Source organism: Taudactylus pleione, unplaced genomic scaffold (genome assembly GCF_031769625.1).
Source record: "Taudactylus pleione unplaced genomic scaffold, aTauple2 ptg000122l, whole genome shotgun sequence".
In the NCBI taxonomy this organism is placed as follows: domain Eukaryota; kingdom Metazoa; phylum Chordata; class Amphibia; order Anura; family Myobatrachidae; genus Taudactylus; species Taudactylus pleione.
In genome coordinates this window covers 6,248,735-6,266,530 of record NW_028284524.1, presented here as the reverse complement: position 1 = coordinate 6,266,530, position 17,796 = coordinate 6,248,735, and the positions used below count along the sequence as shown (strand labels likewise).

General features: G+C 44.8%; 1 protein-coding gene across 11 annotated transcripts in view; it reads left to right on the top strand.

The window, feature by feature from the left end:
• Positions 1-17,796, top strand: part of ATG9A (autophagy related 9A) — a 63,318-nt gene that overhangs the window by 43,869 nt on the left and 1,653 nt on the right. For all 11 annotated transcript variants that reach the window (XM_088472306.1, XM_088472311.1, XM_088472305.1 and 8 more), the window contains 2 exons: positions 1,267-1,390; positions 2,300-2,507. In XM_088472306.1, the coding sequence (XP_088328432.1) occupies positions 1,267-1,390; positions 2,300-2,507 (332 nt within the window). The remainder of the gene's footprint in view (positions 1-1,266; positions 1,391-2,299; positions 2,508-17,796) is intronic.

The following is a 17,796-nucleotide window of genomic DNA, read 5'->3' as shown; positions in this document are numbered from 1 at the left end:
AAAAAATAGTTCCTAGTTTTGTTTCCTACTGCGGATTCTAGTAACCATACCACACCCAACCACATGTGGGAATTCCATTCCCTTGATCTTCACTGTATAATGCTTTGCCTATAATTGAGGTGGCAATTCTTTCAAAATGTTCACGGTGCCTGTTAATGATCCCATCAAAATTGATAGCATGTTGGAAAATGCAGTGGGAGGATGACTATAGGTATAGTTATCTTCCTACTACACTTGTAGGCACCAGACATTGGAAGTCATACAACCACTCCTCCTGATCACCGAATGGTTGAATCTTCACCAGCATAAGTAGCCAAATTGGATAATTGGTACAGGGATGGAAGATTACGTCGATTAGTTGACATGGACTAAGGGCGGCAGGGTCAAATGTACGACATAGTCAAATGGCCGTATTATAAAAGGTCGACACATGGTTTTTCATAATTGTTAGGGGTAGGATGAGGTTTAGGAATTTGAGGGAGGGTAAGGGTTAAGCTGCGGTAGGGAACGGTTAAGGCTAGGCACTAGGGAGAGGGTTAGACACCAGGGGGAGGGTTAGGTACCAGGAGGAGGGTTAGGGTGAGGATTACGGTTAAAAGAACAAAAGAAAAATGTGTCGACCATTTGTGTTTCAGCCTTTTGACCATTTGACCCTGTCGACCATTTTGACCGGGTCGACCTATTGCCTGTCTAATCTTTTGACTGGCTATCTAAATAGTGTAGATTTTTCAATCCACGCCCGGATAATGAGTCTGTTGCTTAGCGTTCTGGATGAGCAGCAGGATTGCAGTGCGTATGACCAAATTAATTAACAGGTTTTAAAGTAACTAATGATGATCTATTAAAGTGAAGCATTTTAGTAACATTGATGCAATATGTGTTGGCTTTTGTTTTTGTTCGATAGTATATTGGACATTTTAGGGAAAATGCAAAGTTGAACACATATCAGACGTAATTACTCCTGACACACATCTCCCCATACTCCACAATTTTATAGACACAAATCTTGCTAAATTCTCTTAGGTGTATATGCCCCATTAACGATACGTTCTGCCCCTTCAACCGCAGGTAGAGATGCGACTGAGTGAATACAACTCTGAATTACTTGTCTAAACGTGCACGATAGATCCCCAAAACTGACTTGCATTCAACTCTGCATAAGTCCCTTTGTTGTTTGTTTTTGCTTTATTATATGTATTAATTTCATTATTAAAATGATCAAGTAACATAATCAGTTTTTTTGTTTTTCTGTGATTTGGTCACAAGATGTAGTATTGAATTCAGGAATAGCAGTTTCGGTAGCAGTTTGTGGGATGGTCCTATGACCAGTGGCCCTCTGTCTGAATACGCCTCAATGGAGATGAGCCTACATGCCGTGTACATACATGAAGTAAGTATCAAGACACAAACTCCATGTCTCTGCTCTGTCCTAGGGACTGTGGGCCTGATTCAGAGCCGCTCGTAAGCGGCCGCTCGTTCGCTCCGAGCGATGTTCGCACATCTGCGCATGCGTATGGGTCGTAATGCGCATGCGCCAACCAGTCAGTGCGGTCGGAAATCGTGTGTTCGCAAAATTGCGAGTGCCTGCTAATTTGAGTGACAGGATGAGGCGTTTGTGGGTGGTAACAGGGGAAGGTGCTTGAAAACGGGGAGTGGAGATCCGAACGCAGGCGTGCCAAACGTTCAAAACGGGCGTTTTAAGGGTGTGCATAATTAACAAAGCAGCGTCATCGGCCACGTCACTTGGTTGTCTCTTAGCCTGAACTGTTCACATGATTGCGGTAGGAAAATCCAACCATAAGCACTGCGAGCAGTTCAGACGCCTTTCGATGTATTCGATTAATTAATAAATAGCGGAGATGACGTATGATGCGAGCGGCCAGGGGGCGTCTTTACAAAATAGCGAGCGCATGTTTCGTTCGCTCGCTCGCTCAGACATAGAGGCGTCAACAGACCGCAAAGAGCGAGCGCTCAATTTAAATAGCCGGCCCCTTTTTCTGAACGAGCGAGCGCAAATAGCGTCCGGCTCTGAATCAGGCCCTCTGTCATTTGCTTAATTCTTTATTACTCTCTTGCAATTTTACATTTCACTCTTTGTATTTTAAAGTTTATTCCTTCCCCCATTGTATCTTGCATATTTTTGACGCCAGTCGCCTTTGCTTCAGTTTGGGAATATGACCCTGTCTGATTTGTAGTTTGCTCATTTCTGGTATAGAATGCTGAAGATTGATTGCTCAAGATACAATACAATAAACATTAAATGTAATTCCACTCAGGCAGTTTCTCATCTCTTGCGCAGTTACATCAACAGCACAACCGAATGGCACCTGGCCGGCACGTATGGCACAGGCAGGAGAGTGATGAGAGTGGAGAGAGTGTCCAAGGAGATGTGCTGATCAACACTACACCCAACATACCTTCCTCTACCAGCTGCCCCTCCCCAGCTGCGCTGCTCCGAGAAGATAAGATGCCCCCAATCAGTGCCCATAGGTTCAGTGCCAGCACTGGTATGTTTTGTGGAAACTGCAAATCTGTTCATAAAATCACATTTTCCTTTCATGTGAAGCTTGTGCAACACAGTATCTTTTCTCCTATAAGCCCAGTGCTTGTACGGACAGTGTGTATATCCTGTGGCAACTGGAGGCTTGACAAATATTCTTTTCTCCTTCATCCACCAGGGGACACTGGAGACTATAGACTGGTGGATGAGAGGAGCTGGCACTTTAAATTTATAAGTGTGAGTGACTCCTCCCCCTCTATTCCCCACAAGCCCCAGTTTTAGAATTGTGCCCAAGAGAGCCGGTCACTTGGGGTTGAGCTCAGCCCAGAACTGAGTAATTTGCCTTTATTTTATTTTTATAGCTCACAAAGCATTGAGGACAGACTGACAGTTAGCTGCACCTGTCAGCCTGCGACATGGAGGCATCAGGGGACCCACCGCCACTAAGTAAGAGTGAGTGTCCTGGTCCCAATTATCCTGACATTGTCAGGGAAGGGACATGACGCAGCCTAGTATAGAGGTTGTCTCCATGTTTCCCTCTTTACCGCAGTCTTGATGCTGGCATCAGGTAAGTTATGCTCTTCCCTTGTTTAGCAGGGGACTGAGTTCATTTAAAACTGCAGTGCTCCCTTCCCCCCCTCCTGTAGTGTGCCTGAAATCCTTGCATGGCTGAAGCAGGCACAGTGTTACGGAGTCTCCTCCGGAGCAGCGCATATAAGGTAGAGGATGAGAAAGGGGAGACTGTGAGCAGCGCTGATCGTGGAAGCGCTTAGCTCACAGAATTAGCGGCCAGCGCCGCTGTCCTTGGGGGAAGCCTTGCAGGCTGAAATGGGTCAGCGGGGACCGCCAATGCGGGGGCAGAGCTTAACTTGCGTGCCTTGGCAGAAGTGACAGAGACAGAGGCAGTGCATTCATTGGTTCTCCCCAGAAGGGGGTAAGACCAGTACAGCCCTCTGCTTCCTTTTTCAGCGCCATTTTACAGAGACAGGCGCTTTCCAAGGGCAGACAGCAGCCTTCTGTAGTATCTTCCATAGCAACAAGGCTGTGGCTATAACATTCCAGCACTCTCCCTATTAAGAGGTTGTGAGTACACTGGGGTGTTTTCTTGGCTGCTGAGCAACTAAGGGAATTTCCATTGGGGTGGGATACAGTGACTCCTCTCCCTCTGTGCCCCGTGGCTCCTCTCCTCTCCTTGTCTGAGTGTCCTCTTTTCTGTCTGTCTGTGTGTCTGACTGCATCATGACAGGTAGAGGGACAACTGCAAAAACATCACAGAAGGTGTTTATTTGCTCTAAATGTAATGCCAAGCTGCCTCAGGCACACTGATGGTGCAGCTTTATGTGAGTCCTGTATGTCAGGACCAGTTATTGCATGCCTATCAGCCCCTACGCCACCTTGGATATCTACCTGGGCAGGTGTTATGGCTGATCTCTCCACGGAACTGGCTGCTGCATGCAGAGATAGAGAAGCGGCTAAGAACTGTTTTGAATTCCGCAGAGAGAGAGCCAAGTTTGGCAAGAGACCTGGCCCGTTCTGTGGATGGCTAGGCTCAATGCATGGGTTCTTCTGCTTCCTCTTCTAGGGTCGATGCGGCTGCTCGACCATCTAACAAAAAGTGGCTTCTCCCAGCGGTCATCCAGTCGGATGACTCTGACGCAGAGCCTCTTTCACAGGAAGAGGAGGAAGGTGAGTTGGAAGCTTTGTCAGACAGTGACGACCTTCACCAACAGTCCTCTGATTCGGGTGTCCAGGGAGTGGAAGTCCTTATCCTGACGGCCCAACATATATTGAAGATTCCAGACGAGGAGTACACAGAATCTTCTGATGCATCATTATTTGGAACAAAACAAAGGTCTACTATTTTCTTTCCTTTTTCACAGGAATTAAATACGCAGTTGTCTACAGCCTGGAAGCATCTTGACAAGAAATTTCAGATGCCCAAATATTTTTTGTCCAATTACCCGTTTCCAAAATCGGTCACGGAAAAATGGGAAGCTCCTCCTCCAGTAGACTCGTCAGTCTCACAACTTTCTAAGAAAAACACTTTTCCTGTACTTGCAGCGACAACCATTAAGGACAGTTCCGACTGGAAACTGGAAATCTCCTTAAAATCCATATACTCGGCAGCAGGGGTGTTGCTTAGATCGGCTTTGGTTGGCTCTTGGGTCAACAAAGCTGTGGAAAGATGGGCAGAGGAATTGGTCAGTTTACTTGAATCAGGAGTGTCAAGATCTGAACTTATCGTTTTGGCCGAACACATTCGTGAATCTGCTGTGTACCTGAGAGAAGCGTCTAAGGACATTGGTAATGTTGGTTCCAGATTCTCTGCGTCAGCAATAGCGGCTCGAAGAGCTCTCTAGTTAAGGTCTTGGCAAGCCGATGCGGACTCTAAAAGAGCTGTGGAGGGCCTCCCTTTTATGGGGGATATCCTTTTTGGACCTGAATTGGACAAATGGATTTCCCAGGCTACAGGAGATAAGTCTACTTTTCTGCCATCCAATGCTCCAGCTCCGTGTCGTGCTCTGGCTGGTCCTTCCTTTTGTTCATTTCGGGCCCCTCATTCCTTTCGGGAATGTTCCCGTGGTCCTCATCAGCTACCCGTGGAGGCAGAGGTCGACAGTCTAGTTCGACCCGTAATCCTGCTACCAAACCAGACGAAAAACCTTCGACATGACGGGCTCCAGGCCCAAATGGGAGACTCCAGAGTGGGGGCTCGCCTTTTGCGATTCAAGGATGTCTGGTTTCAAACCAGTTCATAGGTTTGCATTCGCAACCTGGTGTCTCCCACCTTATCGGTTTTTCACCACAGTTCTTCCCGTCTCCTAACAGAAACGGAAAATACTTTTGCAAGCAATACAGAAGCTCGTGGATTCCGAGGGTCTGATACCTGTTCCAGTCCAACAGCGTTGTCTGGCTTTCTATTCCAATCTCTTTGTAGTTCCGAAAACAGACTGCTCTGTCAGGCCTATTTTGAATCTGAAATCGTTAAATCTTTATCTGGCGTTTTACCAACTCAAGATGGAGTCTCTTCACTTGATTGCAGGTTTGAAACAGGGGGAGTTCCTAGCATCCATGGACATCAAAGATGCTTATCTTCATATCCCAATTTGGAAGCCACATCAGGCTTTTCTTCGATTTGCTGTAAGGGAGAAACATTTTTAGTTTCAAGCTCTACCCTTCGGTCTGACGTCAGCGCCTCGAATCTTTACCAAGATTCTGTCGGTGGTGATCGCTCATCTTGGATCATTGGGGGGGTACTATTGTTCCTTACCTAGATGATCTCATCAAAGCTCCATCTGTTCAGATTCTCAACGAACATGTAGCTTTAACACACCGGGTCCTTATCCATCACGGATGGATAATCAACTTTCAGAGGTCCAGTCTGATTCCATCTCAACGCCTCCAATTTCTGGGAATGATGTTGGATACGGAGGCTTTAAGGATCTTCCTTCCGGTGGACAAGGCTCAGGTTATTCGTCAGCTTGTCCTCCTGGTTCTCAACCTGAAGCGGATGTCCATTCATCTTTGCATTCGTCTCTTAGGAAAGATGGTGGCAGCTTTCGAGGCTCTTCAGTTCGACAGATTTAATTCTCGTCCTTTTCAATTGAATCTCCTGGCCCAGTGGTCCGGATCACATCTTCATGTGCACCGCCTGGTACGACTGTCACCTCTGACATGAATCTCCCTTCTCTGGTGGATTCAGCTCGATCACCTAACTGCAGGACGCCGGTTCGGCTTTTGGAACTGTATCATTCTGACAACGGATGCCAGCCTCAGGGGTTGGGGAGCAATGGTTCTGAACCATCACTTCCAGGGCCATTGGTCTTGATAGGAGTCAAGTCTACCGATCAACGTTTTGGAACTCCGGGCGATTTTCAAGGCCCTTCTGGAAGCGGTTTCTCTGCTAGCAGGTCAGTCGATTCGTGTCCAATTAGACAATGCGACAGCTGTCCCATACATAAACCGTGAAGGCGGGATGCGCAGTCGCATGGCCATGCGCAAGGTAACCCGCATCCTTCGATGGCCAGAAAGCCACGTGGTGGCGATCTCAGCAGTGTTCATTCTGGGAGTGGACAATTGGGAGGCTGACTAACTCAGTCGCCAGGACATTCATCCCGGAGAATGGGCTCTTCACCTGGATGTTTTCTGACAGCTAGTATGGAAATAGGGAATGCCAGAAATAGATCTCATGGCATCCAGACACAATCATCAGGTACCACGATATTGTTCCAGGACTCGAGTCCCGGATGCGGAGGCAATAGATGCTCTGACGGTTCCTTGGAGTTACAACCTTGTGTACATCTTCCCTCCTTATGCTCTGCTTCCACGTGTTCTCAAAAGCGGTTCAAGAGGGAAGCCTAATGGCTCCGAACTGGCCACAGAGGGCTTGGTCCTCGGATCTTCAGCAGCTCCTCGTCAGGGATCCTTGGCCGTTGCCTCTTCGACCAGATCTTCTACTTCAAGGTCCTTGCTTTTACCCAGACTTAGAGTGGCTGCTTTCAATGGCGTGGCTGTTGAGTCCGCTCTCTTAAGATAAAGTGGTGTTCCGGACTGTGTAATACCTACTATGCTCCTGGCTTGTAAGCTGATCACTTCGTCTCAATATAACCATATCTGGCATGCTTATGTGGCCTGGTGTGAGGAACAGAGGTTTCACACTACTGACTTTCCGATCTCCTGTCTCATTCTTTTCCTCCATTCAGGTTTGGATGCGGGTTTGCGCTTTATTTCTTTGAAGGTTCAGATATCTGCATTGTCGGTCTTTTTTCAGTGCCGTCTTGCCTTGATCCCACAGGTTCAGACCTTTTTACAAGGGGTCCTTTTATACCACCTACAGCACCATGGGATCTTAACTTGGTGCTGAACTTTCTCCAATCTTCACTGTTCGAACCTTTTGGAAGACGTAGATCTTCGGCTTTTCACTTGGAAGACTGACCTCCTTTTGGCTTTGGCTTCGATTAGGAGGGTTTCTGAATTAGGGGCTCTTTCTAGTCGACCTCCTTACCTGATTTTTCACGATGATCATGCGGAACTCCGTACTAAGGCATCCTTCTTGCCAAAGGTGGTTTCTGCTTTTCACATCAATCAGCCTATTCTGGTTCCAGTGTTGTCAGATACTTCTCTGTCTTCTATCACCCTAGATGTTGTTGTCTTAGTATTTACGTGGCCCAAACCGCTGCCTTGCGGAACTCGGATACCTTGTTTGTTCTTTATGATGCTTCCAAACGTGGTTGGCTGGCTTCTAGGCAGTCTTTAGCCAGATGGATTTGTCTGGTAATTCGACAGGCCTATACCTATGGTGGCCGGGTTCCGCCGTCCTCTATTTCTTCCCATTCCACTCGCTCAGTGGGAGCCTCCTGGGCTTCTCGTCAGGGCGCCTCTGCTTCCCAGTTGAGCGTGCGGCCACTTGGTCCACAGTCCATACCTTAGTTCAGTTTTATCGGTTTGATACCTTTGCGGCCTCTGAGTCTAGTTTTGGTTGCAGGGTTTTACAGGTTTCTCAGAGCTCTCCTGCCTGGGGAGAAAACTTTGGGATGTCCCCAGTGTCTTAGCCTCCAGTGTCCCCTAGTGGATGAAGGAGAAAATAGGATTTTGGTATTTACCAGTAAAATCTCTTTCTCCAATTCCTCAGGAGACACTGGACGCCCTCCCAGCACTGCTTTACCTGCCTTGTGTTATGTTTTACACATCTTGAATGTTGTTCTGTGTTTTTTCTTCGGCTCTGCCGTTGTGTTTGACTCCTTCTCCTACTTTGTTTCTTTTTTTCATTCTGTTTCCATATTCTCGGGCTCCAATTATCTAACTGGGGCTTCTGGGGGATAGAGGGGGAGGAGTCATTCACACTTATAAATTTAAAGTGCCAGCTCCTCTCATCCACCTGTCTATACCCCAGTGTCTTAGCCTCCAGTGTCCCCTGTGGAATCGGAGAAAGAGATTTTACTGGTAAGTACCAAAATCCTATTATTATTCAGTAACAGACCCATCCTCTTACTAGTCAGTTGTTTGTCCAATCATCAGGTGGCACAAGACTAGGGACAGTGAGCCTGATCCAGAGGTAGACAAATTCTGTTGCAGCTCGAATCACGCAGCGTTTGTGAGAAAATATGCAAATGTCGCAGCAACTGAGATATGTATGGGGACACCCACTACCGGCGTCTCATGTCTACCAATTGCGTACAAAGGCATCAGTCGCATATTGGTCGCAGCATCAATGTTCTGAGCAACACTAGTTTTAGCTCAGAATATCTGTTTCAAGTAGGCCACCGGAGCCTTAACCACTGTGTACGAAGTCACAGGGGCGTGCATAACTTAGCCACTGCGATGCCATACGTAGCTTGGGCGTTCACTGCGTGCACTGAGGTTAGCAATTTTTGACCTTGTGCAAGTGTGTGTGAGGCTGCGATGGTACTCGATGTTACCGATGCTTTTGCAGACTTGCTAAGTATTACGGATGTGTGCAAGGTAAAGTGGAAGTCTTTATGTTTGGCTGCGATGGCATTGCAATTGCAATCATTAGCATATTTTCACAATGAGACTGCGTGCGATTACAGAGCTGCGATCGCAATAGCGATCCATAATGAATCAGGCCCATTGTCCTAAATCCCTTTCATTGCTGTAAAAGTAGAATCTACATTCCTAGCAATGAAATAGAATTTGACTGATGTGAGGAATGAGCCCTCATTCCTGGAATGGGAGGGATGAGCTGGGCCATGTGACCAACCGTAGTTAGAGGATACTTGCATACTGCCCCCTTTTCTATAGTACATTGTACTGATGAGGATGGTGCTTAGAATATGGGCAGGGGGAAACAATGACAGATCAATGCAGAAGCAGACTCTCCTTTCCTGAAAAAACATTACTGAGCCAATTCAGATTCTTTGTAGCACAGTGTGATCAGTAGCTGAGCATACACATCTACAGACGATTCAGAGTCTTACGCTTCTCAGGGCTGTATTCAATTAGAAGCGAAAAGACGAGATCCGCGGAAAATTATCGCGGATAGGCGGCTTTTCGTGTGGCGGAAACTTATCTCCGTATTCAATTCCAGACGGGTTTCGCTTATGCGGAAAGTCAATGTAATGTAATAGGCAAAAAAGATTCGCCTCTGAATAACAGGAGAAAAGTAGTGCAACATTTGTATTTTTAGGGTGCAAAGGTGGGGAAACCACTCAGAACCCTTGGGACAGCCCCCCCAAAGGACAACTGTGTCAAAATATTCCTGGAAAAAAATCGTAGGAACACCCCAAAAAAGTACTTTCATTTTGGGGGTGAAAAAGCACAAAATGGAGGGACAACTTCAGAAACAAGCGAAATAGGGTTCTGGGGTGCTCTGAGAAGGGGACAAGTGTTTTTGGGATTGCAGGTGCTTTTATGAGGGAGGAATTTCACTTTTATTAAAACTTCACTTGAGAGACATTAAAATATGCTAGCCCCCAATTTCAGGTACCCCAAATTTACCTGGAATACTTATTTTCACCAATAAATACTGCTTTATGCCATTCTTCACCACTTGTGCAAAGACGCTAATAAGAAGCTATTGAAACAAGTTAAGTACCCCAAATAGCTTTATTAGGGCTATTCGGGCACATCTACATTGATCCCCAATATTAGTGCATCTTTTTGGGGGGTTCAGGCTGATTTCCCCATTTCTGACAGCATTGTTCCGACATCGCAGCTTGCCGTTTTCGCGTGGTTTGGAATTGAATAGGGCGAATAGCGGGGGCGCGCACGATAAGTTTCCGCGTCCAAAACACGTGATGTAGACGGAAAGTTGGGCAGGTGAAACTTTATCGTGGACGCAAAACTAATTGAATACCGCCCTCAGTCGCAACTACACTTGTGCATAACTGCGTGTTTGCACAAAGCCTAAATTAAGTGAGCATGTGTACACAGGGTTGTAGGCTGTGCTGAGTGGAGTGTACACCAAGATCTGTCACCAAATATAGAGCAAGTGCATGCTAATAATGATGACATCTATTTGAACAAGCAGATTCATAAGCACGGTGTGGCAGAATACCGTAGTTGCGTGCAACTTTGCGTATGGGTGAATAGCCACATTTAGGGCCTGATTCCTTGATCTATACCAATGCAATCGTAGTTACTAAAATATGCTAATGCCTTCCAAAGCACAGCCAAGTATAGGGATGCCCACTGCTGCCTTCTCATATCCTTTTGACGATGTGCAACAGCGTAAACATTGGTAACATAATACACATTGGGCACTCATGCAGCATGTAAGTCATGTCTAAACAGCCGCAAACACTGCAGCTCTCCTGACATGCAGAGAGTTCTCATGCTGTGAAGGAGAACGCAATTGCTAATTTATGCACGCCCAGTAGATGGCGTTAAAATGTTCAGCGTTTTTCTAACCATCCCCCTCCTTCATTATCACGGGTACCTCTGTACGAGCGTAATCACAATGTAATCGCTGTGCATGCTCGGTATGGCTTTTGCACATGCACACTTGCAAACAATCTGCGTAAATATTGGCTTTGCAAAAATCTCTGAATAAGGCCCTTAGTCCCGTGTATATAGTGCGAGTGTAATTGTGGCTGACATGCCTGCATGTCTGAATCAGCCCCTATGATTGTCTGTTTAAAAGAAATGCCATGTACATTAGTTGCTAATGTCCCTTCAAATGCCTACACACAACCACATACACCCTGTATACTGTATATTTAATAAAAGCAAATATATATCCATATAGTCTCACATACCACCACATGTGTTTTCATGTAGTGGAGTAAGACCAAAACTGACAACCTCCATAGATTAGCAGTTATGCACCTCTTTCAGATAACTTTAAAATAAAAGGGTCCACCGCACCATAGAGAATGCTGCAGCGATGAGATTATCAAAACACATTGTAATCTCACTAAAAGACATCAGATTATCCAATGACCCCATGGACACAAGATCGGACAGTACCATCTCAATGGTAATACTATTCTTTAAAAACCACCAATGACTTCTTGTGAAAATAACTGACCATCCACAACATCAGTGAAACGCGCCTTACACTTTGACTGATGACATGGTCAATTGATGTCTCTTCCAAGTGAAGATGTTTTTTGGATCTAAACTTCAAAAAAAATATCTGCAGAGTCGCTACAGAAATACAGTAGTTGATTTTATAAAAAAAATATAAATTTCACAAAAAGAAGATTACAAATATGTGAGGCTCACGCATAGCATCACAACAAAAGAGTGTTAAGAAAGAATATACTTCACATTTTATAGACATTGGCATAAAATCACTGTGAGCATCATTTTATCCAACGCTACCCAATGGTAGACTACCTTCTGACCTATTTAAAGACCACTGCATAAAAAAGTTGTCGTCATCATCATTAAATGAAACGGTTATAAAATCCTGCTTCCCAAAATCCCCCCCCCAAAAGACCAATTTCTGTTCTCAATATTGCAGGATTAACAAAACAATAGGCCTTCTCTCAACCATAGGCCTTCTTCGGGGGTAAGTTGTTGTTCCAGGTCCAAAGCCACAGAGGTTCTGTTGCTATTCTCCCAATTTCTGTGCTGTGCCCAGGAAGGATGTAGCGTATTGTGGCTGAAGACGTCTAACTGGGCTACAATAGAACGTTCTCACGCATGCAAAGTTCAGTGAGGGCTATGCAGACTTGGACTTAGGTGTAAATACGCCTGTTTCGAGGCTTACCATTTGATACTCTGGTACACTTATGATAATTAGCAGCAAACAAGTGTACATATAGGGGCGGGTGCATCGTGAAAAGCGTACACTATTATTGTCAAATATATGCAGGTTGTTCAACTCTACATTAGGGCCAAAGTCTTCAAATTATGTTTCCTACTTTAAATCGAGATTAGTATATTTATTCTCACTAATTCAAGTATTAAATCCATTGTTGTGAGGATTCTTCATAGATGCAAAGGGCAATTTTTTACATAACAGAAAAGAAATATGTCGCACTTGGTTCTACCCTTCTTGTACATGGTACCAGCTGTGTGGCAGTATTAATGCCATATATGTATACAAAACAGAAATATTATTGGCATTAATAATATACTACAAATCTCTGTGTATTGCTGGTCACACTGCAAGAAGGAATGTCTGTAAAACTGTATTTGGTTGACATGATAAAAGCTCCATTTTGCAGCCTTACAGTTTCTCCTAGCGGTTCAGCTTCCTTAGTAGTTTTCCATTCCCTTACATTTTCAAAATCCACTACTTTTCGTGTCTTTGCATTAACAAAGGTAAAGGGAATGGGTTTTTCCTGAACGAAAACTAATTCAAGCTATGATGTTAATCCTCAGGAAGACCTCTTCCAAAGATCTGTCTGATGACTTCTTCTATAGTAGGGGTTCTTTTGCCATGCTATCACATGCATCCGGCAATACTGCTTTGTCCACCATTTGGCAATCTAGTCTCTCCTTGGCACTTAAATATTGTGTTGACCATCCAATGAAATCCCTACATTGAACAAATGGTATTGCTCCCCTGTGTCTTTCCTGTAAGTCCCATCAATGCAGAGGGTTGTCGCAGTTAAGGGGGTATGCAGAGAATGCGCAGGGGGCACTAGCTCTGACCGCTAACAGGTGTCTTTCCCTACCCTTCCACCTCTGTCCCCCACCACACCCAGCCCCCCCCCTCCCATTTCATTGTCTCTCATCTCTATGCCTCCCCCCCAATCTGTCTCTAATCTGTGCCCGCCCCCCTCCTCTTTCATCTGTCGCTCTGCTCCCCACAATCTCTTTCGCACTAGCTGGGGGGAGAAGTGAGCCTGTGGCTGTGGGAGAGCTGTTGGGCACATCCCTTACAGTTTTGTATATTACATACTTTTCTCCTGATTTACGTTTGTTATTATTATTATTATTATTATTAGGCACTGACTCCTACGAGCTGTATTTCATCACTGACCCTTTTACAGTCCTTTTATACCTAAAATATAAACATCACCCCATGCAAGTTTGTGACTTTTGCCTACTTATTGCAGATGTGAATTTTTCAAGACGTTAATAGAGATTAAAAAAAAAGTTCAACTATCTGCGCTAGTTTTGCACGTGGCCTATCTGATAACAAAGCCAAGGGCTTATTTATTACACCTACTCAATTTTTTAGACCCTTCTGTCTCTTGCTTAGTCATTTCATCTAATACAGGCTTGTGCTACCTGTGTCCATTAGACATAATGCATACACCCAGCCTTTGTTAAGACAGAAAAGGGCTCGTGTAGAGTCCATATATAATAATGTAGAATGACATGTTCTGAGATGGGCATGTTGTGGTGGAAAGGATAGACCAGCAGAGGAGTACCCAGTGCCAGCACAGATAAGTATTGCAGAGGAGGTGGGCTGATGTTGCCCTGCATATACCAGGTCCATTTTACTAGTTTTACATATTACATTTACATAAGAAAAACACATGCATGAAAAAAAGTTTCAATCTTTGCAAGGGTGGTACATGCTTTAAGTTTATGCCAGGAAAATACAGTAGCATATTTGCTTGGCTTTCATTAAGAGTAACAAAAGCGTAGAGATATTACTAGATGGTGTTAGTAGTAAATGTAAAAGTTAGTGGGATGGGCCCAGACACAATAAGCCAGTCAAATGAATGGTTGATCATCATGATATGCCTCCTGACTAGCACATGGGCCTGTGTTGATTGCACTTATGAGAACACACCATTACTGTACTCGACCTAAGCTTGCCCGCATTTTCCCACGTCTGATCCACCTCTAAGACTAGGAAATCGTAATAGTAAGATGTGAACAAATCTGCAGATGGAAACAGGCATAAGTTTTATCTGCGCACACATAACAGAAATGCATAGCTCACACAAACACAAACTCCTACACGGTGTTTCTAAGTAAAAGAAAAAAAATATGGAAACTCTTTTTTGTAATGTAGCAGTGACATCACTTTCAGTGACATAAATAAATGGCGGATGGAGAATTAAACCATAAAAGAAACATTTGCATATTGGGACAAATGCTCAGATTTTAATTTATCTATTTATTGTAAAGCTACTTTGCTGATGTGCTTTTGCAGTTATTAGGATGGGTGGTGATGGATCTCCCTTCATTATTCATGTCTCACTTTCTCTTACAGTTGTTCTGGCCTATAGATAGTAGAAGCTCCTGAGACCTATTTCAAAATTTAGGGCCTGATTCAGACCCGTTTCAGTAGGATGCGTTCGCATGCAGCCGTATGCAAATCCCAAGATCGCTAGCAAGACATTAGCATGCCCACTATGTCTTCCCGTGCGATCGCGGTATGTATTTAGACGCCCACCAGCCTGTCACAAGACGCCCACTTTCCCTTAGTTAGAAACGTCATCTCCAGGAAGTGTGTGAAACAGTCGGTAACATCGGACCCATACGCAGGACTTGTGGCTGACCATACCATACCGCAAGCACTGCGAGTGCTGCTGTGTGTAATTCAGCCATGTGACGTGTACGCTGACGCTGCGTCTTAGTCATGCACGCCCCTGAAACGGCATTAAGATGCACAGACATGCCTGTGTTTGCACCACCACACCCCCGTTTCCATCGACCACCCCTTGTCACCACCCACAAACGGCTCGTTCTGTCACTCATTCTAGCGGGACGTCTATGTACATGGTGCGAACGCTTCGCGATCGCATGGACTAGTTTGCGGACGCGCACTGCGTCTTTTACGCATGTGCAGATTGCAAACATCGGCAGGCTACGTGCGAATGCAGCCTAGCGAATGGGTCCGAATCAGGCCCATAGTCCATTGGGGATTAGCGCTTTAGTCTGCAGATCCATGTTGTTTCTAGTCCTGATAAAAGTTTTTTAATTTCCCCTTGATTGTTGTACGTCATGAACTTGGTTGTTCTGGTACTTCTGAAGTGTTTTGTCAGTGTCTTATTGTTCTGTAAGTTGTTTATGTGTTGTTGTATCCTTGCTTTTAATATCCTAGGACCTACTTGTTCTTCCTACGTATTGAACTTCTTATTTGCTTATGATCACATATACATTATTTCTCATGAAAGTTATAACTTTATTGCTTAGTGAGTTAATATTCCTTTATCCTTTTGATATATTTAGACTTTTTTTTTGTGTCGTTGGCTTGACCCGATTTGCTATCCTTGTCTCTCGTCTAATCCGTATCACTTGATTTCAGGAAGCTCTGTCCTAGGCAGCTCTCTGTATCTTTTTGCCTTAAAGTTTGTCACGTTTAGTTTCTTAGTTGAGTTCCTATGTATTCTTTACTCTACTCTCATTCTCCTGTTTGTAGATGCCTGCGTTTTATTGCGTGATAAACTATTTTGTGTCTTTTCCATATTTAATAATCTTGTCTTTGGGTTGACTTTTATAATTGGAATTTTCTGTACGAGTCTTCTACTCTTACACGCTTACATCAAGGATTTCTCATTATCCTTGAATCTCTGTGTCATCATTTTGCTTGTTCTTTGTAGAATGTGGTATCCGAGCAGTTCTCCTTTTTTCATTTCTCTTTTTTAAGGCACTGGACATTCAGAAAAGAAAGCAGAAACCAATTAAGCAATAGAAAGGAAACTGGAAAAAAAAACATAGCTAATGATTTATCATTGTGGCTAATCAGCTTATAGAAACCAACAGAGAACAAATACAGTATGAATAAACAAAGTGTTCAATACAGATCTTAACAAGTACTGTGTCTGACCTAGGGAGCTCCCTCCCACTTATCATAGACCTGGGATGGGTCCAGAGAAAAAAAGGGGAGAGAAACAAAAAAATCTTTAAAAAACATACCCCCAACAATAGATTATCCTAAGAAAGTCTAATCGGGGGTCTCCAGCAATAATCTGAAGTTCATACCAGGTTGTGTTATGAAGGCAACTCATGAGCCAATGTCTCGTATGGTCTGGAAGGGAATCTGTGTAACTCTCCCAGATATCAAAGAAAAGGGCAATTTACTCTCCCTTTCCAAAGCGACCTCCACCCACTCCATGAGAAAGAGATATGCCAACTTTTCTTTTGGTGCAGTTCTTCTTTAACCATGTTACAGTATGTTCCTCAACCATGCCTCTTTGTAGCAGCTGCTACTGAGGTCATAATTGTTGCTGTCTACGAGTTTGTAGTGTAGTTTTGATTGCATCTTCAGTTTATCAGTGTATAAGGTGATATACAGATAGTTTATTCTTCTGGGACTGTGGGCCTCATTCAGAGGCGGTCGTTAGATGCAAGCGGCCGCTTGCATCCTGAACGGCCGCCTCCTTGTCGATCGTTAAGCTGTGGGTTAACACCCACAGCTCTAACGACCGACATGGGTGATGGTCGCGATGGTCAAGACCATCGCGACCTTCGGGGCTTACGACCAGACCCTAGGGTAGGGTCTGGGCAATCGTAAGCCCCAGGGAGCTTCCTGCTCTGTTCGATCAGGAAGTTCCCCACTGATATCAGCAATGATGTCAGTGGGGCCGCCCCCAACGGCAAGCGTTCCGACTGGAACGCCTCCGTTTGGCCGGGCATGCCCCTGGCCCAACCAGCAAACGGGGCGAGCTGTCACTCAACATCGACAGCTCGCCCCGTCTGCTACGAGACCCCTAACGACGGAGTACCCATCGTTAGCCGGGTCTCGAGCATGCGCACGACGGAGCCGGCTCCGTCGTGCGCATGCGCTGTGGGGCAACATCGAGTCAGTTGTGAGCGCTTAGCGCTCACGACCGACTCTGAATGAGCTCTTGTGTCTCATATCTGTGTTGATCCGGTTGTTGTTGATGTATCCTATGCTGGAAGCCTTCAGATCCATTTCAGATAATGATGATATGAAGGTGTCATTGGTGTATCTTTTTCAGTATTATATGCTTTATGAGCCTATGTTTTTATATCAAATGGTCTTCACACATGCTCATTTGGAGATTAAAGGAGCTTGGAGTGAATTACGTTCCCTGTGTCAGTATGTATTTTAAGGTATCTATTACAGTTAATCCATCTCAGTCATAACTGCAAAACTCTGCTAGGTAGTTTGTATATTTAAGAAGGTACTGTGGCACTACATTTGGTGTTGCAGCATGAGGTTCCAACAATGAGTCCAAACTCATTCATGCACTGAGGAAGCTCCGGTTCAGCAGCAAAATATGTATGGGTTACTAACATTAAAGTTGTCCTACTGTATATGACATCTTCATTTAATGGCAGGTCTTAGACGCCAGGTAAATTAATCTAGGAAAAACAAGGACCACCTTGCTTGGACCCTGGACCACCACTCTTGTTTTTAGCTGGGCTATAGAAATAAAATTGCACCAGCAGTGAAACCAGCACCCACAGGCACCTGGAATGTCCTATATTTGTTTTGTTTGGTACCAAGAGCT